The sequence below is a fragment of the Bombus fervidus genome, chromosome 4 (assembly GCF_041682495.2).
Source record: "Bombus fervidus isolate BK054 chromosome 4, iyBomFerv1, whole genome shotgun sequence".
Classification (NCBI taxonomy): domain Eukaryota; kingdom Metazoa; phylum Arthropoda; class Insecta; order Hymenoptera; family Apidae; genus Bombus; species Bombus fervidus.
Window position 1 is genome coordinate 14,819,136 of NC_091520.1, and position 23,394 is coordinate 14,842,529.

Genomic DNA, 23,394 nt, shown 5'->3' on the forward strand with positions numbered 1-23,394 from the left:
AGAAAATATATTTTAATACAGAAGTGTAGATACAAATAGGAATATAATTTGACCTGGTCCAGATCCGCACGCTAGCAGTGTTACCCTATGACTGAAAGCCCCGAAGCCATCGTCGCCTGTATACTGTTTATGGTCTGTCTTCGTCCCAGTCTTTCGTCTATACGCTGTCGATGGCTTCGATGCTTGAAATAACTAAAAAGACCAGATGTAGAGTTTTCTTAGAAGTGGTAACCGCTTCAACAATATCAGAAAATTTCATTAAAATTTCTAATCTACGATAATAAGATGAACTGCGAGAACGTATGCAGCGATGATATTGCAAAACATCGTAAATTACACAAAATGTTATTTTTGTTGGCGCAATAAAAAATAAGAGTAGATATTTTGAAATTAAAATAAAAATCCATAATTTTTAAATATATTGGAAAGGTCTACATTATGAACAATCTATTTCTTTACGTAACCGACTATATATCTTACTTTCTAATATTCGCGCTTCATAAATTTTGCCTATAAATTGTGCTCCCATACCAGCGTATGGATTAATTATTAATATTAATATTAATATTACCGGCCACGGTCACTGAAACTTTGGAACTGCAACACAAATTTGCATATCCCATCGAAGATCGTAAAATCAAACACCTGCTAAACAGTGTAATTAAGAGATTTGTGTTTTAAATGTTTATATTAAGTTAAGTATTTGTGTTTAAATTTTAAGTTGTGTTAATAATTTTGTCGCCGAATATAGTTGTATGAATGTGTTAAATGTAGTAGAACGAAATTATGTGGAAAAGCCGAATACCCAACGCGATGTTTTATCTACTGTTTGTTCGTTTCTTCTTTTTTGTTTATAGACATAGGGCGCATTTTTTCTTCTCATATCGTATCATAAATACATTATGTACTATGCATGTAACAGAGATATGTAATCATATTTAAATATCATGTTTGCATAAATATATGCAAAGGTAAAAAAATATACCTTTCCCGAATGTATCTACCCGTGTCTATACATATTTATATATTATCAAGAGTGGGAAATGGCTAGGTAGATCCTGAATTGCATCTAGCACATATCATTGCGGAATGATACGTTCGCGAAGAGAAAACTTTGTGGAACTTGGATGCGGGAAACGCTTGCATAGAAACTGAACACCAAAGTAGATTATTATATCGAAGGACTATTGAATTGTAAGTAGCAACATTCAAGTACCTATTCTACTTTTCGACAAGCAAATTAACGATCGTGTTTCGAAAGTGCAATATAATAATATAAATATACGAGTATAAGCACGAGCATTGAGATTCAGAATTTTCTGTGTAGCAAAGTAAATACGAGACGAAAAATCTTCGCTAACATTCCCTCGAAACGTTAATAAGTTTATTAAAAAATTTATTCGGTGCGAGCCTTTCATATATGTAGAAAAATTTATAATTGAATTAGTGTTATGATGTGCGTAAACTTTATCTTTATTGAAATCTTGTGTCCTGAAATTTTAGACGTTTCTATATTCTATAAATTTTAATATTCTACAAAGTTTTAGAAATTTACAAGTATACTATACGTCGATTAACTGGGATCGAGTAGCGAATAAATGAAGTAATATTAGGCAGCACAAAGATTACTTTAATAATTTAAAAGCGGACAGCTTAAATTTGTCGATTGGCTCGATGCGTTATATAAAATTGGTCGAATTTTAAACTCGATATTATTTTTTTATACCGACTTTCGAAAGGAAGGAACATATCTATGTTCGATTATGTATATTTTTTTTTTTTTTTTTTGTAACTTTCTATATCGGATATAAAACACTTGAGAAACCAATTTTCAAACACGTACTTCTAACCCATGCTTGTTTATTGGCCCGTTAATATTAGTTTATTGGCATTTCATAGCACGAGAATCGATTGATAAGCATTGATTTCATCATGTAATCACCTGATACATTGCTGCAAAACGGTAGAGCAATCCTATTCTTGAAAACTTCAAATCCTGAAGCTGATCTTTCATTTTCGAAATGCAGGCGCGTCTTGACATTTTATTTCAAAATAACTCGGATTATAACAGTAAGTAACCACTTTCTTCGATGATTTATCTTCAAATTTTTAGAAAATTCTCCCGGCAGCTTTCCGGGCTGCTTCTATGTCGATTAATTGTCACATGCGATAGGGGTAAAAATATGAGGGTCATGATTATTCTCCCAGAAGGAAGCAGCTTTCAATTTGTCCTGATACTTTGTTATCGTTCTATCATGGACTCAAAGTGCTAAGTTATTCAGGTCTGTTACGTCTATTATTCTGTGTTGAGGTTGACTGATAGAGGAATGAGTGGACGAATTTGTGATAGGAAAATATATTGAAATACGTATAAGTACAGGTATAGTATATGCTGATCCAGATCCTCGCTCTTACAGTATTACGATACAATAGGAAAAAGATATGATAGGGAGCATGTTCATATATTTATAGCAAAGGACATTACCAAAAAATTAACCTTGGTGCGTAGCTCAAACTAAAAGCTACAAGAAACAGCAATAGAAATCTACTTATAGCTCTTTTGTTTCTGGACCTTGTAATCCAAAACAAAATTTATATTGCACAACAATATGGATCTCTCCTTATTTTGAATCTTTTTCACTAAATTCTATTCTCTTCGTAACAACGGTTTCCAGGTCACGGATATATAAAAGAAAAGGCGTGGAGATTTTCTTTAAGTAATTACTTCAACATCCTGTATGATCCAGTATAACGTGCATTGAATTTACTGGTGCGAGGCCCCATCATAAGCCTGTACTGTGCGTTGCTGGAAAAATGATTAACTGGACGAGAGGTCAGGGATAAATAGGTATTGTTTTGTATCGTTCACCCTCAAGTGTTGGACTGTGCTAGTTTGTTTGCACATGTAACACTTTCGGCAAATACGCATGTTTATCTTTATGATTGCGTTGTGTCTATATGAAACAGCTAATCAAACCTGCGTTTCATACGTTAGTCATTTTCCCAGCAAAGCACAATACAGTTGAATAATTTCGGTTCCCGCTTAACGTGTCGTTAGATTTCCAATAAAACTGGTGTTTTCACTTATTTATATCGGTAATGCTGTTACAATACTAATTCAATGAGGAGATAGTGATGTCTCTGATTACAAAAGAGCTGAAAAACATGTTCGTGATTTTATTGCAAATGATATTCACAGCACTTCTTTTGCGAAACTTAACGATCCGTTCTATCGATAATGCTTCGCAAAAAAAAACAGTGATTTAAAGCACTGCATAAAGCAATTATATGAACCAATGGTACAAGTGTATGACGTAGATGTTAATAAACTTGTATATTATTACGATAAGCGTTTAAACAAAATAACTTAGCATATGTACCGAAGTTATAAATAAATAAATCTTTTTAAAATGCATTTTTATTATTGTTATCTCAAAACGCGTATTACTTTCTGGACGACCCTTAAATTCGCAGGATCGTTTTGGCATCGCTCGATTGTTACGCATGTTATAAGATTTAAAAAGGAAATAGCATAATGAAAGCCAACTACTGGCACCGGAAATATTGTAGAAACTATAATTCTTCATCTAATTGACTTCTTAGTTGTTGTAGGCGACCAAGAATTAGTATGTGTCGGCGTAGGGTTGCTTTTTGTGTATTCAAGTGTTGCTATCAAGTTATATCGTTCTACCATAGTCTGTGAGTTCAGGTGCCGCAATTCTACAAAAGGCGGCAGTGTTTTTGTATATCATATCGATGTAAGATGTAAAAATCGTTAAAAAATCGAGCGCGTGAGAATTAACAAGCAATAAATCTCTCCTTGCGAGAATTAACAAGCAATAAATCTCTCCTTGCGAGAATCTCCGTAAATCAGCTTGTGTTACGTGTCAAATAATTTTTTACTTGAATTGATTCTCGACCACGAATTTATTCATCGCTACTTATTGCTTAATACACGAACTGACGCAACCAGTTTTCCATTCGTCGCGTTAGTAATAATAACACAAGTATTAATTGAGAATATTCATGTTAGCTGTCTGACTAACCGCGAGATATTTAATATAAATCTATAAAATTGTTACATCGGTTAGTACCTGGTCCGTGAGCTGTTGGAAAATGGATTGTTACATTTTTTTAAACCAAACGACATTGGCAAAAATTCGCAGTGCGCACTCGGAGTAGTACAAACTGTATTGGATCTTTCTTTTGCATCTACTTCGATTTGATGGAAACCACCAACGAAATGAAAAATAGTAAAGCATCTCAATAATTGTCTTTCCTCTCTTTTCAGCAGATTGGTGACATAGGCAAAGGCTGTGACTTCTTTTTAATGTTTTGACGACCAATAGAAAAAAGATGGACAAATTGGATTATATGCCGATCACCGTACCTAATTATTCATACGCCTTTAACTTCGAAAAAAGCTTCGCTTATTTGGATACTGTTGCACGGATTTCGAACCACTATCCGTATTGTTTCTGCTACTGTCTCCTTTATATTATCCTAATTTCTGCCGGAAAATGTTTCATGTTCAGTAGACCGAAGTTCGAGCTGAGAGGAATGCTCGCTTTGTGGAATGCATCGCTTGCAGTGTTCTCCATTTTTGGATTCCTCCGGATGGGATCAGAATTATATCACGTATTACGTCATTATGGATTTCAACATAGTATCTGTATCAGGTAGGAAATTTCACATTTATATCTTATTTTAGCTATTAAAATAGTTTCAATAGAATAGTAAATTCAGAACTAATTGCTACTTAAACATTGTGCATAAAATAGTTTTTATGTTAAAATTTCAAAGATATTAAAACAGATATAAGTACTTTAATATTTTTATGCAGAATACGAGTAAAAAATACATCGGTCTAATGTACAAAGAGCTTAGTTTCGTTAAAAAGTGCCACTCACCTTGAAATGACCTTACACAGCGTTTTCAATCTTTATACTACTACGCCTCGCCGAAAAATAAACTTTTTTCCGCGCCTCTTACCTTTTATTTTTTTAATAAATATAATAATATAGATATGTTTTAAGTAATAAAAACTTTATTACAACAGAAAACTACAATCAACAGAATAATAACTAGGTTTTGTTGTAACATATATGTGCGTTACGATATGAAGTTTTATTTATTTATAGATATTATGGCATGAAAATTAATATTTTATTAAAAAATTTTGATACCTCCCCTGGCAAATTTCTCCCAGGAAACCGCTGATCTTACAAATTCTTTCTATCATTACACACGTTTCGTTTAAAATAGATAAAGTAGAGATTTGGGAAAATGGCTTGGAATTTGATCCTATTTAGCTAATTTATATTTTAATGCTAGAATACTGCTGCATTTTCGGCTATAAACTATTAATTAAAACAATATTGCAATATTTACAAAATATTAATTCGTAATAAGAACGTAATTATGTTCTTTTCAGTCATATGACATATGATTCCGTGTTGGCTTTTTGGTCCTTATTGTTCATTATATCAAAGATCGTGGAGTTTGGTGACACAGTCTTCATTGTGCTAAGGAAACAGCCATTGCAATTTTTACATTGGTACCATCATATAACAGTTCTTCTTTATGCATGGTTGTGTTTTATAGAGGATGCACCATACAGCAGATGGAATGCCGTAATAAATTACTTTGTTCATTCTTTGATGTATTCCTATTATACTCTGAAAGCAATGCAATTCAGTCTACCAAGGTGGTTTGCTATGTTGATCACTGTGCTACAGACACTACAGATGGTGTGGGGTTGTTTTATAACTATTATGACTTACAACTATATAAAAGACGATCAAATTGACTGTCACGTTAAACCCAACAACGCGAAAATTGGTCTGCTGATATACTTCAGCTATTTCATTCTCTTTAGCAGATTCTTCCAACAGGCTTATCTATCCAAGAATTGCAGAAAGATAAAAGAAAGCTCAAAGCATGCTTAAGACTACTTAAAGACACGTTTTGGAAAACTTTTTCGAAGAATGCCCTACAGTGGCGTTCCTTGAAAGCATGTTGTTCGAATCTGTTAAAACTTCTATGCAATTCATGAAACTGGATATATAGTAAACAAATAAAACTTATTTATTAACTGTAAACATTTTAATAAAGATTTGCGATTTTATTTATTACCTTTAAATCTTTTTTACATTCTTTAAAACAGAATAACTTTTTAAAAATAGGACCAGATTTTGATTTTTCTTTTTTTTTTTTTTTTTAGAAGGATCAGGTTACTAGATGACGTGTAAAAAAATTTTGAAACAAATGATGCGATTAAAAAAGATAAAGGTCACTTTTTAAGTTTCTTATCTGAGCTTGTATATGTGTATATATATTAATGATGTATATATATAGTAATAATGTATATATGTGTTATGTAATCTGTCTGAAGGAAATTCCGCTTTTAGAAGAAAGCAATAGGAATACGAAAGACTTAACAAGATTCCATAAAGTTCTTAGATACAAGGTATTCAAGATTCTACTATACGGAATTCCCCTTGGACAATGCAAGCACGGATGATCACGTATTCGCATGAAAAATATGAAAACACATGAACACGCGCTTGATTCTGATTGACCTACACCTTGATCCAGTAAAGGTAAATTTTCAAATTAGTACACAGATCTCCATAAGGTACTAGATATCTTGAGAAATAACAATGTTAAATTTAATGTAAACCACATTATAAAATACACATAAACAAACAAACTAGTTCATGTTCGCAGCTATCAACCGAGGAACATACGAATTAAGGTCATCGACTACAGAAACACGCGAACGATCTAAATCTTTTATACGTATTGAACGTGAGTTACTTATCATAAACAAGTAGAGGAAAAGGAATTTTATGGTCCATTGGACGGAGTACTTCCATCCTACCACTCAGAGTCGTACAGAGCTTCTAAGCTATTTCTGCGTTAGGCCATTTCGACCGTCGTATTCTTTTAATTCTTTTAATATGATATGCGAACAATGATTACAACTTAGATCCTGATATGTGAACAATGACCACAACTTAGATCACTAGCTACGAGTGGGATATATACGCAAAAGGACGTTGACACCTTTAGAAACCATGTCATGTTTCCAGTAGGGAAAATAGTAATTCTAAACACTATAGCGCGAGGAGCGACAAAATTTTGGAATGAATTTATGGAATTTTGAAACGGTTACTGCAGCCATAATTGACATTCTAGCTACATTGAAATTAAGGCGGTAGACATAGTTATACACGGATACCAAGGTACATGGTACATGTGGGTGTGGAGTCACAACAGTAGAAAGCTGTCGGCACGTTGATTTAGAAAACTCCTCTTACGGAACTAGAGACGATACAAGACAAAAAAAATATTACAGAAATAAATTTCTCACCTTCCAACTCACCTATTCCCGAACGCGTGGGTTCTCCTCGTCCTGAAGAACTCCATCCGCTGTCGTCAAGAGCATCTTCCCCTATAAATTATGACGATAATTACATTTCAGAGTTGGTTATGGGGGTATTTGAATTAAAACAAACTGAAGAATATGTATAATAAATTTATTAGGATTAAATAAGTAGAATAAATTTGTTGGATTAAATAAAACTGAAGAACAAATACAATAAGCTAATGAAATATCAGAATCGTTTATCCCTTTTAAGAGAACTTTTAAGTAAGCCAAAAATGGGAATATCTGCCAATAGCGTTATCAAGCTAGTCGGCACTACTCGTCCGTACATTCTAACGATACATATTATAACAAAAACATGACCGACTGTGATATTTAAGATCACGGCGCGCTATAGATGGGCGAGTGAGATTTTCAATTCATCTTGTTCATCTCATTTAAGTCGTTCTAAGTATTTACCTGTTGTACCGAGATTACCAAGAATCGGCACGCTTCTATAGCGCTGTTTTATCTTGTTTACTTTTTCTTTTGTTATTAATCAATTTTGAACTGCAGTTGTTTGCAATTCGTAGGATGCTGTTTCTGCTTTTATAAAACACAATTTTTAATGAAACCTGTTAAATAAATTCAGCTAAAATTAATGAAAAAAATTTATACGACAGGTTTATTCAAAATAATCAGAACTGATACAAGCCAGAAGCAAATATTACAATTGACGAACAACTCTTGTCGGATTCTACACATATTTACATACACAGTGTCTGCAGATGATGCAAATTTACTCAATATTTGCCGAATAAAACCAACAAATCTGGTATTGAATTTTGGCTGGCAAAAATATAAATAATGGTAAGCATATTTGATGTGCAAACTAAATACATTTTAAATGGGTTTGCTTATTTAGGAAAAGATGAAACACAAGTGTTAAGGAATCAAACCACGGTGCGTATCGTATAATAAATTGTTGATAAACAGTATTTCCTTATTCCATTCACGATATTTCTTCATCCATACAATCCAGCTTATTGCAATCCCATTGGAGCACCTCGCCTCGAAGCAACGAGTAACATCACAACCTCTAAGTCAATTTGTCATACTGAAATTTATCGAAACGTATACTCTGAAGGGAAGAGCCATAACAACGGACAATTTTTTACAAGCTTCTCGCTGGCATTTAAATTACTATCAAAAGGAATCATATTGATTGGTGCTATACGGGGGAACAAAAGGGAACTAGCAAAAATTTGTGAAACAAAAAGAATACTATGGTCCGTTGTTCATCATTATTTTATAGATCAAATGGGACTAGTCTATTTCCATTCATCTATTTATCTTTTTAAGAAACAAATTCTTAACCTACAATCAGTAATAATCAGTCCAAGACAATCAAAAAGTGACTTCCTCAATGCGTTAAATCATTCGTCACCAAAAAGAGAAGAAAAAATATTTTACCGCTTACGATTTTTGATATTGGCATGGTATTCTGCAATATAATCCTATGGAGGCGGATTATGATTGATTCTTGGAAGATTTCTTATTTAGCAGTTATATATTATTACATCGTAATGTACTTTAATGTCAACGTCAACGCCATGCGTCATAATCTGCTCTCTTTTATCTTTAACGAAGTCACCAATTCTGTTGGCACGCAATTAGAACGCAGACGTTCAAAGTTACATAGTTACACAGTGTTCGGAATTTTGAATGGCCATCCGTTTATGGCAAGGACAGGCCCATTCCCTTCTTTAGGAAATTCCGAATTGCATGTTCTCCTCGAGCTGTAAACCTAACGATTCCGAGGTCAGGTAAAAAACCCCTGGAAAGGACCAGCCGGAAGGGCACGATAGAGAGACGAAATTCAACGGCTGGTAGGGAGAATCAGCAACGTAGGAGGACAGTTCATCAACAGACATCGTACCGTATGGGTGAAAGACTTCACTCCCAACAAGATTTTACTACCACCGTGCATCACATCACACGTTACGTTTATACAAATAGTTCAACACAGTGCTGATCGATTTGACCTGATCGATTGCTCTTTAGTCGATAATTCGCAACACACAGCATTCAAAGTTACCTGTCTTTCTTCAATGCTCGTTAGCTGCATGTACAGAGCAAGTTCAGTCACTTCCAAGAACCATCAGACTACAAAGTATGGCATTCATCAGGGAAACATTTAATACATTTATCATTTACATTATTTTTTCAATGGAAATTCATAACTATTATTTTTTCATTCTTTCTGTTTGCATAAATTAAATCGATTTTTGTACAAGAAAGTATTGGGATAAAGTTGCTAAAAAAGAAACAGAATATCAGGAGATATTTTAAATAAATTGATTTGAACTCTGTTGGGTGTTTGGTGTTATAATATATATATAAGTCGAATTGAGTTTTTGCTCAAAAATTAGATCAGTGACTGGTAGCTTTCCCAATATCATCACTAACTTTTTTTGGAGACTATAAATATAAACATATACGTGAACGATTGCGAAAGTATTTAATTTATATTTGCTGTCTTTATAATTTGGAATCACTTGTTAATTTTATTCTTATTTCGAAATTAATATCATAAATATCAAGTATTTTCGATCAAATTTTTTATCAAACAGCCTTTTAATTTTTTTTTTTTTTTTTTTGTTACTTCTATGACTTCTGTAGGACATAATGATTCCAAACTTTTGACAATACTATATTTCTAGTGTATGTGTTATGAGAATTCCCTATGGGGTGTCCAATGAATCATAGAACGTACTACCCCTACTTGAAAAAATTTGGAAGCTTTGCTGTTGTTTACACATGTCTCCGCTATAATTTTTAAGTCTTCAATCTTCACCTTCTCACAACTATTCTTTCATTTTTCAGAGTAAATTGTGTTTCTCTGTGCCCTGCAGGATTTTTATCAATTTATTTATTAATCCTTTCCTCTACTAATATTCACGTAGTACATGTATATGTAATAAATTGTACATCATCACAGGTCGAGTGATCAGAGGTGACAATCAAGTGTGTCAGGTATTGTAGTAAGTAAGTATTGTATTATCTTGAGAGTCAATATCATTTCTCGAATCCTCGAAAACTCGATGGTTTCGAAGAACGAAAAAAAAGTATTCCAGCCGATAACAATATTATTTGTCTCGTCATTCTTTTCTTCGTTGTAATGAATGACAATATTCTTAATTAATAATCACAATTTTCTGTGAAGTAGAATTTTAAATAAGTATCTTTGTATACTCATTTTCGATCTTCTCCTTTGACTCTTCAAAGAAAAGCCGAATTTGTAACATCTTCGAGTTGCTTCCTCTTCCTCCTTTGGGAAACCAAACAGCCATTCCAATCGATAAAAGTTTCAAGTATTCTTACACGATATATGATAATTTCATTATCACGCGATTGATTGTAATTGATCAACCATGACGCCACAATAGTTTGGTTAAAATTATTTGATCTGTCTAATGCAGGAAAATTCTGCATTTGATCTCTTCTAAGATTGTTTAATAATATTAATTGTGGCAAAGATATTTTAAGTTATTTGTTATACATGATCGTAAGAAACATATCTGTTGTGTTATTTGTGTGTTTCTTAGCCATTTATACATAATACAAAGACTAAGAATTCTTAAATCATAGCTCCAATGAATTATTTAAATGCCAAGTTGTTGTATTATATTATTCTATTTTGGAATTGCCGAAAGTTATTTCCTTACTGATTAATAATCATCAGTAACTGTGATAGAAATCTCATAAGAGCGAACATTGAGCTACGAAAAGTATCCCATAAATAAACAGGATTTCATCGTAGTAGTAATATTTCAGTGATAATTTTCTTGCGAACGATGGACTCACTTGAAACTATAATACATATAGTTATTACGACTTGAGGCTACATCCTGTAACATCATTTTTCGTGTCTCTCTGTTATCCTATTCACATGTAGCTACATACATGTGGACGTTCGATGTGACACGATGATAATTTTCATTGCTTTTATCCGACTTATCGGTACCCAGCACGTCACGTTAACCGCTTTAATGGAAAGAAACGGAAACGCTCTTCGTCGAAGAAGTTCCGCGGAGGAGTCACTCCCTGGAGAACTCCTTACCGTACGTCCAAACATTTCTCCTCGATGCGTCAATATTACAGAAACTATTGATTTTCCACTATATTTAAATCACGTAAGGGAACGTTGGTCAATAATTGTAGCTACTTCTGAAAGTGTATGGTTATAGTCATCGGCAACGTTAGACATTGAGTCTTCTCACAACTCTTAGTTTCTTTGTCCACATCGAATCCTTTGCGTTTGAATAATACAGTACAATCTCCCTATTCAATGAGTTTCTACGTACGTTGTACGTGACTGAGTAATCACACGAGTATAAGGCAAGTCTCGCGCAGAACAAATTTACTCGAGAACGAGATGAAATATAGAAAATGCGATCATCTGTTCCGTTGAAGTCGTTTATTTACAATGTAACGATCGTGTTATGAATCGATTAAGAAATACGTGATTATATGGAGATTTCATTGTATTCGGGTCTATGCAAATTTTGCAATTTTATTAGCTTCGTTGAATCGTAATTCATTTACATAGATTTGTTTAGTAATAGTATTTATTTATTCGTAATATATCGATACGTGTACGTAATACGTACGTTATACGTAATATATCGATATATGTAAGTAATCGTAAAATGTACTCGAGCAGATGTAAAGTAAAATTTGCTTGAGTACAAAGATATTTTAGCCGATTTTCAACTGTCAATAACTAAATTATATTCCCTTTGGTTTTTGAAGTAAAATTTAATTAAAACCCTTACGTAATGCTAAGAAGGGGGAAAATTACGAAGAATAAGTGATTTATATGGAAAGGAAGCGTGTGAGACCTTCTCGCGCATCACGGTGGCTGCTTTAGCGATCTACACCCTGTACACGTTGGGCCTGCATTTCGTCTAGCTAAATAGCACGGCAAGGGGTTAATTCGGTCCTGCTACTCACGAGTAAAATATATATTCTTTATTCATTATGCTCGTTAAAAGTTCAATATAATACACCCAGTAAATTCCGTGTAGATTCGGACCTTCCATCCTACGACACGATTGAATGACCAAAGGAACAAAAATGCATACGACTTACGATTAGATGTGACGAACGTTGTCACTAACACTGCTGGAGTCCAAGATAAGCCATCGTAAAAGCGCCATCAAATAGGAATCGTCGAGTTCGACAGAAGAAGTGAAGGCTGGAAGATTCTCCTATAAGAAAGCATACAATACTATACGTAATTTATTCCTAAAAACAGTATTAATTATTTGGGAAATGTGAATTGATGCGAATTTTATCTGTATCAAACAAAATTTTAGCGATATTCAATTCAGAAAAATAAAAAATTTTAATTTGTTAAATTTTAAAAAGATTCTATTTTTTAATTAATGATAATTAATGTAAAATACAAGAAATAAAATTAAATGAAGTACAAAATACAAAATTACTTACATTCTTGACTTTTGAAATAAAACTAGGTCCTTTCCAGGGAACAGCAAGAAGAAGAAGAAGGAATAAACCAACCTTTAACAAAATAGGAATTATTATGATTTGTTCTAAGAGACAGTCATAATTGTCCAAAAAATTTGGATAATGATATATGAAACCCAATGAAACTTTTTAATAATAGACAAATTAAAATTCCAATAAACTGAAACATTAATGTCTAAAATAAGACTTTATTTTTGAATCCATGAAACCAATGTGTCAAATATACAAAAACTGCTTAGCTTTACACATGCATACCTTTTGTACTATGGAATTACTAAAGTTAAAACTTTTGTTTTTAGAATCTACACATCAAAAACTATTGAGTAATACAACAAAAAAGTCACAATTTTATGTCCCCCAAAGCAAAGAGTTTAAAAAATAGTTAATTTATTTCATATAATAATTTATCACTTCATCATTTGATGACATCAATTATTTAACCATATTCAAAATAACTATTAAGTTTTAAACATAAAAAGCCTAATTTATTATCTTTAGCATTTATAGCAAATAAGTTACAAAAATATATTTATGAGTAACTCGTGAATTAAATATTTTAAACATAATTTACTATATTTAATGTTTAAAATAAATTAACATGAGTTACAAAAAAATAATTCATATCTTATAAATATGATGTTAAGAGAATGAAAGAAGAAGAAAAAATATTTCAATTTCATCTGAAAAATATATACTTTTTAATTAATACATTTAATATATATTAAAAATAATATAGTAAGTAGTGTAATAAGAAAGTAATATACATATATTAAAAGGTATAATAAACATTGTTAAAAGAGAAAATTAAGTTACTATAATATTATTTAATATTTTACCAGTATGTTATAACAAAGAATAACCCCTATTATCCAGTACTAACACGACGAATGACGAACGAATCGACTGACTGACATTCTTAGACCGGGGCTGGCAGTCTCCTACTCCTCATTTCTACTGCGCAGGATTATACCATGCGCAACCAATACCATGTAAGAACCAATAGCATAGCAGCTTAAGAGTAAAGAACGACTCTAAAAATCATTTTGGTTTATTTTCATTTGAATTTTTCAAGAATAAAAAATATATACATATATTTAATTAAATTCAAAAGATATATTATAATTCAAGTATTATTCTCAAACAATTAACTATTATCAACTTAGGAAATTACTAAATATACTCGAAGATACTATATGCAAATGAAATTCTTCTTTTGTTTGAAAAGATAGATATTTGAATAGACGCATGGATACTTCTTGTGTAATTAAATCTTAAAGACTTTGAATAAGTATTTGAATAATATAGATTTATTGAAAAAAATGAATATGTACGAATTTTCCATGAAATGCTCTCACAATTCCGTAGAATGTGCTCCCAAACGCCCTCTAATTTATTGTAAGAGTACTTAATATATAAAAATACATGGTTTAAAACTAAGTAGCCAGAAAATATATCTTTCTATAAATATTATACGTCGTTATTTTATATTTACAGAGACCTCTCTGACGCTATTAAAGAAATTGAATTTTCCGCAGAAATTTGTTTTATCTATTAAATATTATAACGAATATTTTGCTTTGGATATTATATATATTTTTGCATTTTATATCTTTACTCTGTTGATTTTTGCACCTTTAAATTCACAAATCTGCAGTCTAGTAATTCAATTTAGTATATTGGCAACACGAAACTTTTCGTTTGTTATGTCCTTTATTTAATGCCAACGTTACGTTAATGTTCCACGTTGTAGGATTGACGATTGCGTTACTGTGCTTCCACGTCGCAGGCAGAGATGGTAGCAGGTTGTGTTATTTCGAAGCACCGTAGTCGAGTGTTGATTTGAAGTGAGTGTTCGAGAAGTGGAATAAATCGGTTTTCATAACAGGAAAGTTAGTTTTAAAACAACGCAACGAAATGGAGAAATTTAGCATTTTTTTATTACTCTTAATTTCTGCAATTACTTTCACAACGAATAAAGGTAATGGATAATAAAAATCGTTAACTAATATCTGTTTCATACGTTATGATTTATATTTGTATTACATATATGTAATATATATCGATATAAAAAATTTACTTTCCTTTCTTCTGCAGTTTTTCTATAATTTATATTGAAAATATAATTAATGCAACCATCACAAACGTCATTTAGTAAATTTGAACTAATATCTTAGATAATAAATTAAAATCATATTGACCGAATTAGTTTTTTATTTTACATATGTTTGCAACCATTTATGTATAAGTAGTCCTGTTTGTATTTTAAATTTTTATTACAGTTTATGCTCAAGAAGATGAAAATATAGATGATATCGTAGATATTGAAGGAGAAGATAATTCTGTGATAACAGATGAAGAACCAGAAGATGAAACAACCACTGCTTCATCTGATGCTGATACAACTATATTATTTACTAAACCAGTTTATAATGGATTATCAACATTGGGTATATATAATAAGCCTTTTGGAATCTCATTAATATTTTTAATATTAATATTAACTAGTAATTTATTTACTTTTCTAGAATTACCAGCTGGAAATTTGGTTGAATTTCTTGTTGGTTTCACCAATAAAGGCGAATCTGATTTTATTCTTGAATCTTTGGATGCCTCTTTTCGTTATGCAATGGACTTTAACTTTTATATCCAAAATTTTTCAACTGTTGTATATAACAAAATCGTAAAACCAAAACACGAAGCGACATTAGCATATTCATTTATTCCATCAGAAAATCTTGCTGGAAGACCTTTTGGTTTTAATATTAATCTAAATTATAAAGATTCTGTATGTAACACATTTAATGTTCCATTTTAAAAGTATTGATGCAAAAATTGACAAATGTCCATAATTTTGCAGAATGGTATTGGCTTTAGTGAAGCTGTTTATAACGAAACAGTGCAAATAATAGAATTAGATGATGGTCTTGATGGAGAAACAATTTTCTTATATGTATTTCTGGCAGCATGTGTGATATTGACACTCGTAGGAGGACAGCAACTTCTTTCATCTCTTGGTCGTAAATCTCGATCTTCTAATACTCGTAAAACTCCTGTCGAAATGGGTACATCGAACCCTAATAATGTAGACTATGATTGGTTGCCAAAAGAAACATTAAATAGAATTAGTAAGTATCTCATATTTTATTTACTTTAAATAAAATGTAAAAAATTTTACATAAAAATCTTTCTTACAGATAAATCTCCTAAAACGCCCAGACAGAGTCCTAGGCAACGAAAAGTTAAGAGAACAGCTGATGATTAGTTGTGTTAATATATGTGTGTATGTCTGTCGTGTGTAAATAGGAAGTATGGTTTTATATTCTGTAACAATTCTTTAGTAACAAATTTTCACATTTTTCAATCCATGCTGTATTAAAGTCTCTCTCTTTCTCTCTCTCAACATCGTTATTGTACATTTAAAATATCAAAACAAATGTTTTACATTATACTTTATAATGGAACATTTCTAAATAAATTTTATAATTTATTCTTGATGTTATATAATGCTGTGGAAAAGAAAGGGACAACAAAAATTAAAATATAAAAATTTCATATAAATAGTATTACGAAATTTTCATACAGTACTGCTATGAAATGAACCATATGAATACATGTACATTTTATAATCACTGTCAATTTTGTTATTGATCACCATTTTTGAAGTGCTGTTATATCAATAAAAACAATTTTATATAATTTATTTTTGTATTTGTAATGTAGTACTTTATAATAACAATGTAACTACTGGAGAAGCTTTAATATGTATTTATATGTTATGTATTATTTATAAATTCATAATTATATTCGAAATTTAATATAAGTAAATTCTAAGAACATTTACTTTTTGTTTTAGAATTTTGTGAGAAATTAGCATGAAAATATGAAAAATTCTACAAAATCTTCTTCATACTATTTTTTTCTTTTTTGTAATTGAAATGGAATTAAAATTTTGTATTTTCTTTTACATTTTTTGTTTTTAAATATTGAAAGAATAAATATAGAAAGTTAATCAAGATAATTCTTACTAGCACCATATCTGTTATTATGTGTCCTAACCTAGTCTACGTTGTGTCGTTGTTTAGTCACTAAATAATCACACGTCATACATTGTCATACTGAGTTGCACGTACGTGTCGAATTAGGTGTTATACATATTAATTATTATATTAACGTAAAAATTACAAAAATGTCAGACGTAAGGAATTGGATTAATTCTTTACCAATTTTTACAAGATATTGGCTATTATGTACAATAGTTTGCACATTAGTTGGAAGATTCGGGTTAATAAATCCGACTTCACTAATACTTATAAACGATCGGTTTATAAACAATTTTGAAATTTGGAGAGCAGCCACCAGTGTGTTTTTCTACCCTTTAAATCGGGGTTCGGGATTTCATTTTTTGATTAACTGTTATTTCTTATATAATTATTCGTTGAGGTTAGAACGTGGAGAATACGATGGACGACCAGCAGATTATTGTTTCTTACTCTTATTCAACTGGATATGCTGCATTATCATAGGCGTTCTTGGTGAATTACATATTCTTATGGATCCTATGGTACTCAGCATATTATACGTTTGGTGTCAATTGAATAAAGATGCTATTGTTAATTTCTGGTTTGGTATGTATTTTTCTTTTTATGAGCATAAGGCTATGAATTTGTCAGTCATTCTATTGTAATTTATATTAATTGTATGTTTCTATAAATCAACAGGTACACAATTTAAAGCAATATACTTGCCATGGGTATTGTTTGCATTTAATCTCATTATCTCTGGAGGTGGCATGATGGAACTTTTTGGTATTCTAGTGGGGCATCTTTATGTGTTTTTAAAATTCAAATATCCTCAAGAACTCGGTGGACCTGAATTATTGAATACTCCAAAAATTCTTGAATCCTATTTTCCATCTCAAAGAGGTAATATCAGATGGTTTGGAGCTGCCCCTACACAAAGAACACAAACACAACAAGCTAGAAATACATTTGGTGGTCATAATTGGGGACGAGGATATGTTTTAGGAGACTGAATTGTTAAACCTATTATAGGGAAGTGTCTTTTGATATTAAAATCTTTTCCATTGTTCTCCACTGTTTTAATTTAATCAGTTTCATTGAGACATGTGTAAAGAATGTACAAGTAATTTTGGTTTCCAATGTTTTAAAAAATTTCTCAACAATAAATGCACTTAACTCAAAGTACAGAATATATTTCAAGAGTGATGAAATAATAATGTTTTATTCATTTTAAAAATTATTGACATTTGCAATTTTATATCTGAATTTCACAAATTATAAATATTTTTTTTATACGTAATATAACAAAGTAATTATATTAATACTTGAAAAACTTCTAATTGATCGTGACACCCTTAGAAATATATATCTACATTAACTAGTAAATACATTGAATAAAGTGAATTTAATGATTTTAAGTTTCCTTGTAGTTCAGTATACTTTAAATTTGGGCAATAAAAATAGTAAAAAATTAATTTATAAAAGGAAATATAGTCAAATCTAAAGTAAAGATAGATCTTATATGAATGAAAATAAATAGTAACATTATGTTTAAAAATCATTTTTAGCATACTATTTGCAAACAAATTATTCTAACTATATAACATATTTGTTACATATTATAATTAGTATATCTAACATTAAATCAATGTAATAACAATGTTACATGGATGTGTGGTATATATTCATTGTGTACAAGGTATATGATATATTAAAACATTTTTAATTTATTTATTTCATTAAAAGGAGGGAGGAACATACATAAAAATACAACACCTTCATATTAAAAATGTTTTATTTTTTACTCCTTATGATAAATCTGAAACAATGGAAATGTAAAATTCTTATAATTAAAATACTAAATATATATGGTATATTAAATGATGATTTTTTATTGAGGTTTTCTCCTCAATAGCAATATCCCTGATAGTCTGTAACAACATTATAAATTGTTACAGCTATCAGGTGGATGGGATGCTAACCCCTACCAAGAGCTCGAAGCAAATAATTTACATAACAATATAAATGTCATTTATTTATTTAGTTATCCATCAGTTTAGTATAATAAACTCTAATATTTAATAAAATGAAACATTGTGCTGAAAATATTGGCAAGGAGCTCTGAACTTACCATATTACTCATCTGGGACTTGGAGCTTTCCACCATTAATTTCTTCAATCAGATCTCGTGGTGGTCTACCTTCAACTGTGCAGCCAACTGACTGACAAGTCCCCAATATTTCTTTGACAGTACCACTAAGGTATTTGGACATAGATCTTGGTCTCATTGACCGAGCAATGGAAACAATATCATCAAATGATAAATTTCCATTGTGTTTAATATTTTTTTGACGCTTTCGGTCTCTGGGTGGTTCCTTCAATTGTTTAATGATTAAGGATGCTGCAGATGGAACCACTGAAATTGTAGCTTGCCTGTTTTGAATCGTTAACTGGACAGTAATTTTCAAACCCTTCCAGTCACTGGTAGCTTTGGCGATATCGTCACCAACTTTTTTGGGAGACTATAAATATAAATCAATATTTAAGCACTATATAAATGTTTTTTATTTATTAATAAAATGTAAAATAGAATCAAATAATGAAAGAGGAAGATTAATATTTACAATTATAAAATAGAATAATTTCTCAAAAAGTTAGATGAAATATTATTCATAAATAATTTAAATTTATAAAATAGAATCTTACTAAGCCAAGTGGACCAATTTTTGGAGCCAGAGATGAAGTTGCTCCTACTTCACCTCCAACGCATCTTAGATAGACTATTGAAACAAATAAGCACATGTTAGGAAATTGTACATTCTTGTAGTACATATTAAAATAAAATATTAAAAATATACCTATCTTGATTTCATTAGGGTCAAATTTAGGTGGCATCGTGATAACTTGTATGTAAAAGAGTTAATAACGAAATCGAAACACAATCGAATAAAAAATATAAGAGCGACGCTTACACGTGGTAAATCTCGTTCGAAAAGAGTGAAAGAGGTTGTAATATCGAGGTATGTAGAACCGCTGTAACATGAACTATATAACTCAACGTAGATTTACACTCGAGTCGTAATCGTACACTAATTGTGACATAATAACACACCATAGTAATAAAACAATGCGGATGCGCCTTTACAATTTATTAAAATATTCCTAAAACATTTTAATACACTACAAATATTGAATACAGTCTACTGCTTTAGGTACTACAAAGCGTAGTAGAAATTAGATATTATCGCTTACAGTTTTATGAAATGGTTGTTCGTATTAACGTACACTTCATGAATTTTCAAACACGATTTTTCACAAACGAAGTTCCCAACGCAGTTTTGTTATTTTTGATCCTCGTCTTATTTTGAGCCATAGAATCTGTCTAATCACATTTGTATCATGAATGACGGACCACCCTCTATGTAAACAATGCTATCCATATCTGTCACTATGTTTGGTTGTTGTCCACGTTTATTTTTTAATCATTCATATTCATTCATATTGTTCGTTAGGATACAATTATATACGTTTTTGTTTATTTATTACAATGAAATATTAAACACAAACATTTTAAATATAATATTTTTACAATATTCGCGATTTTGCTTTTATTTTACGAGATAAAAATTACATTTATCGTTACGTTTTTGTTATAGCATTATAAATTTTTATGAAAATACATAAATATTTTCTTTCTTTTTTATAATGTAATCTAATTTATTTACAACATATAAAAATTCTTTTACTACACCTGATATTTATTAAAAGGTATTATTGTTTGTAATAAAATACTACTAAAAGTGTTTTCTATAAATTTAATTTTTATGTTAATGTTATATGAAATATTTAGTGACTTTGATCAGGTTACTATTAAAATTCATTATTTTACGTTTTTTATTTTTTTTTTTATATGTCCTGTATAAAGCAAAATATTAGAGGAAATTTTGCAAAAATTTATTTCTAAGGTTTTTCAATAGTACAAAAATATTTGATATAATTTATGAAAGATATTTCCCATTACTATTACCTATTATTTGTTTTTAAAAAATAAACTTATATTTAAATATACATATGGTAAAAGAACCAGATTTTTATTAATATAATCATAAAAGCATCATACATAAAAATAGTAAATTCGAAATAATATTTAAATGCTTAAATGCAAACATATTTCATTGATATATAAAATTTAAATTAATTTTGCTTATAATATTCAAATTGTTTCTACCTCACCAACAACAGCAATAGCTTCAATTTCAAATTTTGCTCCCTACAATAACATTTTATGTTTAATGTTGACAGTTAGATTTTGAATTATATGTAGATATTTATATGTGTATTACTTCTTACCATTGGTAACTTTCCAACTTGGAATGTAGATCTAGCTGGATAGCTTTCCTTAAAAACTAAATGAAAAAAAAAGGTGCGTGGATATAAACACCAAATATAACATACACTTATATAAGTAAAATTATAAATTAAATCTTACATTCTTTGTAGACTTCATTTACATCACTAAACTCATTAATATCTTGTAAGAAAATTGTTGTTTTAACGACTGTAAATAAATATAAAGGGTAAATATTATTAATGATTAATAAAATTAATTATTAATATTATAATCACTGCTGATAATGTTTATCATATCATATTTCTTGATCGTTTCAGAATTGAAAAATATAAATTAACAAATTGGAAAATAAAAAAAATTTAAATAAATGAAACCTTTATCATAATTAGATCCAGCTTCCTTTAAGACATGACCCATATTTATAAGAGCTTGACGAGCTTCTGCAGCAGCACCTCCAGCAACAAGTTTTCCAGTTTTAACATCAACACCAAGAGCTCCAGACAAATATAAAGTATGATCTACAAGTACTGCTTGGCTATTAAACAAAATTAGTTACATTGTAATTAGATACTTTTATGTATTGTAATTACATATATATTCTATTGCATTAGGAAGATTCTATTTTTTATCTAAATAAATAAGAAATATTATGTATATAATGTAAAACTTGAAAAATTCTAAATAATTGAGAATATATGTTATTATAGCTTACTTATATGGTCCAATAGGTTTTGGACCTAATGAAGATGATATTATTTTTCTTATAATCTTCTGAGATGCCATCTTTGTGTTCTCTTTCCCAGTTTAGAATACATTCATTACTTGATCTCAACTTAACTGTATATATATCTGTAAATAAGAAGTCATATATCATATATATATATATATATATGACTTCTTATTTACAGATATTTGATTTTTGATAAACTTTTAACCTCTTATTACGAGAGATAACGCATCTTGTGTTCAAGAACACAATTCTTTCTTAATATATAATTTTCAGAAGAAAATTATTATAATATATTTTTGAATATAACTACTGTAATTAATTTTTATAAATACATACAAAACACAAAAAATAATACACATATTTCTAAATATATTTTCATATTTGTTTTGTACATAAAATCATAGCCTGTATACTTAAAAGAAAAAGTTACACCTTTATATAAAATTACAATAAATTGTACAGAAATTTCAAATTTAATTTTTGTAACTTGATAAAGAGTGTATTTTACTAAATTTATTATGATCTACTTCATAATTTTATGTAGTAATCTTAATCTATATGATAAATAACATAGAATTGGGATTATTAAGAAAATTTCACAATTAAAAATAGAAAGTACTAAAAATAAATTTATATAACTTTATAATGTACCTCTTATCCTAGCTATAACTTTATTATAAGTTTAGATTTTTAATAAAAAAGAAATAAATAAATAATTTAATGAGCTTAAATATGATCTTGCAAATTATATGTCAAATAATTTATTAGTTAAATACAGAGCTGTCTGGGTTTTTCTAGTCAAACTTTAAGATATGAAATACAAAAAGAACATTTTACAAGACAAAAATAAGTGCTTATATTTCATTTTAAAATATTCATCATTTCTGTCAATAGGTAACTGACAGTCATTCGTTGTTCTACACAGTTCATTTTGATTTTGATTCATTTCAATAAATCAATCGACTGTTCGTGTGAATTCACTATCTGTATTAACATCTACTTTATATATTTTTTAATGTGAAATTATATGCTGCATTTTTATTATAACTTTTAATAAATCTTTAAACGAGCTATATTTATGTAAATTTTTTATTTATACCCATTCAACATACTGACAAAGTTTAGTTGAAAAAACCTAAAACACTCCATATATTTCGAAATATTAAAAAAAAAATATATATTTTTTAGAAAATGATGGATAAAGTATTTATTTTATGATTGTAGGCTTTTTTTAATACAAAAACTAATTTCACTTTTTTTGTAACTTCTCATGTCATTACAAAGTTATTTATAAAACAGTTCCATAAAAAAAACTAGAATTTTATTAAATAGAAAATGATTTTATAAGATCCCTGTTTATCATAAATAAAAA

The 23,394-nt window shown here is 29.8% G+C and overlaps 5 protein-coding genes and 1 long non-coding RNA gene across 9 annotated transcripts in view; 3 read left to right on the plus strand and 3 right to left on the minus strand.

Annotated features, from left to right (window-relative positions):
- Nucleotides 1-1,058: 1,058 nt before the first annotated feature.
- Nucleotides 1,059-6,142, plus strand: LOC139986287 (very long chain fatty acid elongase 6-like). 2 transcript variants are annotated; one of them, XM_072001513.1, is made up of 3 exons: nucleotides 1,059-1,194; nucleotides 4,292-4,679; nucleotides 5,435-6,142. In XM_072001513.1, exons 2-3 carry the CDS (start codon nucleotides 4,357-4,359, stop codon nucleotides 5,946-5,948), a joined length of 837 nt encoding a protein of 278 aa, XP_071857614.1. In that variant the 5' UTR covers nucleotides 1,059-1,194; nucleotides 4,292-4,356; the 3' UTR covers nucleotides 5,949-6,142. The 2 variants fall into 2 exon arrangements, with proteins under 2 accessions (XP_071857614.1, XP_071857615.1); XM_072001514.1 differs by having other exon boundaries at nucleotides 4,295-4,679.
- A 189-nt stretch (nucleotides 6,143-6,331) lies between these two features.
- LOC139986297 (uncharacterized) overlaps nucleotides 6,332-23,394 on the minus strand; it is a 70,624-nt gene continuing 53,561 nt past the window's right edge. Inside the window, exons 1-5 of one of the 3 annotated variants that reach the window (XR_011799610.1) lie at nucleotides 13,759-13,782; nucleotides 12,884-12,955; nucleotides 12,524-12,642; nucleotides 7,376-7,456; nucleotides 6,332-6,648 (exon numbers count right to left, since the gene is read on the minus strand). This is a non-coding gene — a long non-coding RNA (uncharacterized lncRNA). Of the gene's footprint in view, nucleotides 6,649-7,375; nucleotides 7,457-12,523; nucleotides 12,643-12,883; nucleotides 12,956-13,758; nucleotides 13,783-23,394 lie in introns of those variants that run through there. The other 2 variants (XR_011799611.1, XR_011799609.1) reach the window with 2 other exon arrangements.
- On the plus strand, nucleotides 14,638-16,622 carry L(1)g0320 (signal sequence receptor subunit 1 l(1)G0320). The gene is made up of 5 exons (XM_072001515.1): nucleotides 14,638-14,900; nucleotides 15,202-15,369; nucleotides 15,448-15,707; nucleotides 15,780-16,047; nucleotides 16,117-16,622. Exons 1-5 carry the CDS (start codon nucleotides 14,837-14,839, stop codon nucleotides 16,182-16,184), a joined length of 828 nt encoding a protein of 275 aa, XP_071857616.1. The 5' UTR covers nucleotides 14,638-14,836; the 3' UTR covers nucleotides 16,185-16,622.
- Nucleotides 16,989-18,007, plus strand: Der-1 (derlin 1). The gene is made up of 2 exons (XM_072001517.1): nucleotides 16,989-17,547; nucleotides 17,641-18,007. Exons 1-2 carry the CDS (start codon nucleotides 17,109-17,111, stop codon nucleotides 17,952-17,954), a joined length of 753 nt encoding a protein of 250 aa, XP_071857618.1. The 5' UTR covers nucleotides 16,989-17,108; the 3' UTR covers nucleotides 17,955-18,007.
- On the minus strand, nucleotides 18,644-19,933 carry Rpl12 (ribosomal protein L12). The gene is made up of 4 exons (XM_072001518.1): nucleotides 19,800-19,933; nucleotides 19,648-19,721; nucleotides 19,073-19,463; nucleotides 18,644-18,760 (listed from the first exon to the last, which is right to left on the minus strand). The coding sequence occupies exons 1-3, from the start codon at nucleotides 19,834-19,836 to the stop codon at nucleotides 19,077-19,079; spliced, it is 498 nt and encodes a 165-aa protein (XP_071857619.1). The 5' UTR covers nucleotides 19,837-19,933; the 3' UTR covers nucleotides 18,644-18,760; nucleotides 19,073-19,076.
- Nucleotides 20,972-22,130, minus strand: Uk114 (reactive intermediate imine deaminase A homolog UK114). The gene is made up of 5 exons (XM_072001519.1): nucleotides 22,005-22,130; nucleotides 21,667-21,827; nucleotides 21,431-21,499; nucleotides 21,292-21,347; nucleotides 20,972-21,211 (listed from the first exon to the last, which is right to left on the minus strand). Exons 1-5 carry the CDS (start codon nucleotides 22,073-22,075, stop codon nucleotides 21,155-21,157), a joined length of 414 nt encoding a protein of 137 aa, XP_071857620.1. The 5' UTR covers nucleotides 22,076-22,130; the 3' UTR covers nucleotides 20,972-21,154.

Bases quoted from the DNA above. Each gene is read 5' to 3' on its own strand.
- Der-1 (XM_072001517.1), top strand. From the start codon at position 17,109: ATGTCAGACGTAAGGAATTGGATTAATTCTTTACCAATTTTTACAAGA. The intron at 17,548-17,640 runs GTATGTATTTTT...ATAAATCAACAG, and splicing joins TATTGTTAATTTCTGGTTTG to GTACACAATTTAAAGCAATA.
- Uk114 (XM_072001519.1), bottom strand. From the start codon at position 22,075: ATGGCATCTCAGAAGATTATAAGAAAAATAATATCATCTTCATTAGGT. The intron at 21,500-21,666 runs GTTTCATTTATT...ATTTATTTACAG, and splicing joins TGGATCTAATTATGATAAAG to TCGTTAAAACAACAATTTTC. The intron at 21,348-21,430 runs GTAAGATTTAAT...TTTTTCATTTAG, and splicing joins AAATGAAGTCTACAAAGAAT to TTTTTAAGGAAAGCTATCCA.
- Rpl12 (XM_072001518.1), bottom strand. From the start codon at position 19,836: ATGCCACCTAAATTTGACCCTAATGAAATCAAGATAG. The intron at 19,722-19,799 runs GTATATTTTTAA...TTGTTTCAATAG, and splicing joins CCCTAATGAAATCAAGATAG to TCTATCTAAGATGCGTTGGA. The intron at 19,464-19,647 runs GTAAGATTCTAT...TTATATTTATAG, and splicing joins AAATTGGTCCACTTGGCTTA to TCTCCCAAAAAAGTTGGTGA.
- LOC139986287 (XM_072001513.1), top strand. From the start codon at position 4,357: ATGGACAAATTGGATTATATGCCGATCACCGTACCTAATTATTCATAC. The intron at 4,680-5,434 runs GTAGGAAATTTC...TGTTCTTTTCAG, and splicing joins CAACATAGTATCTGTATCAG to TCATATGACATATGATTCCG.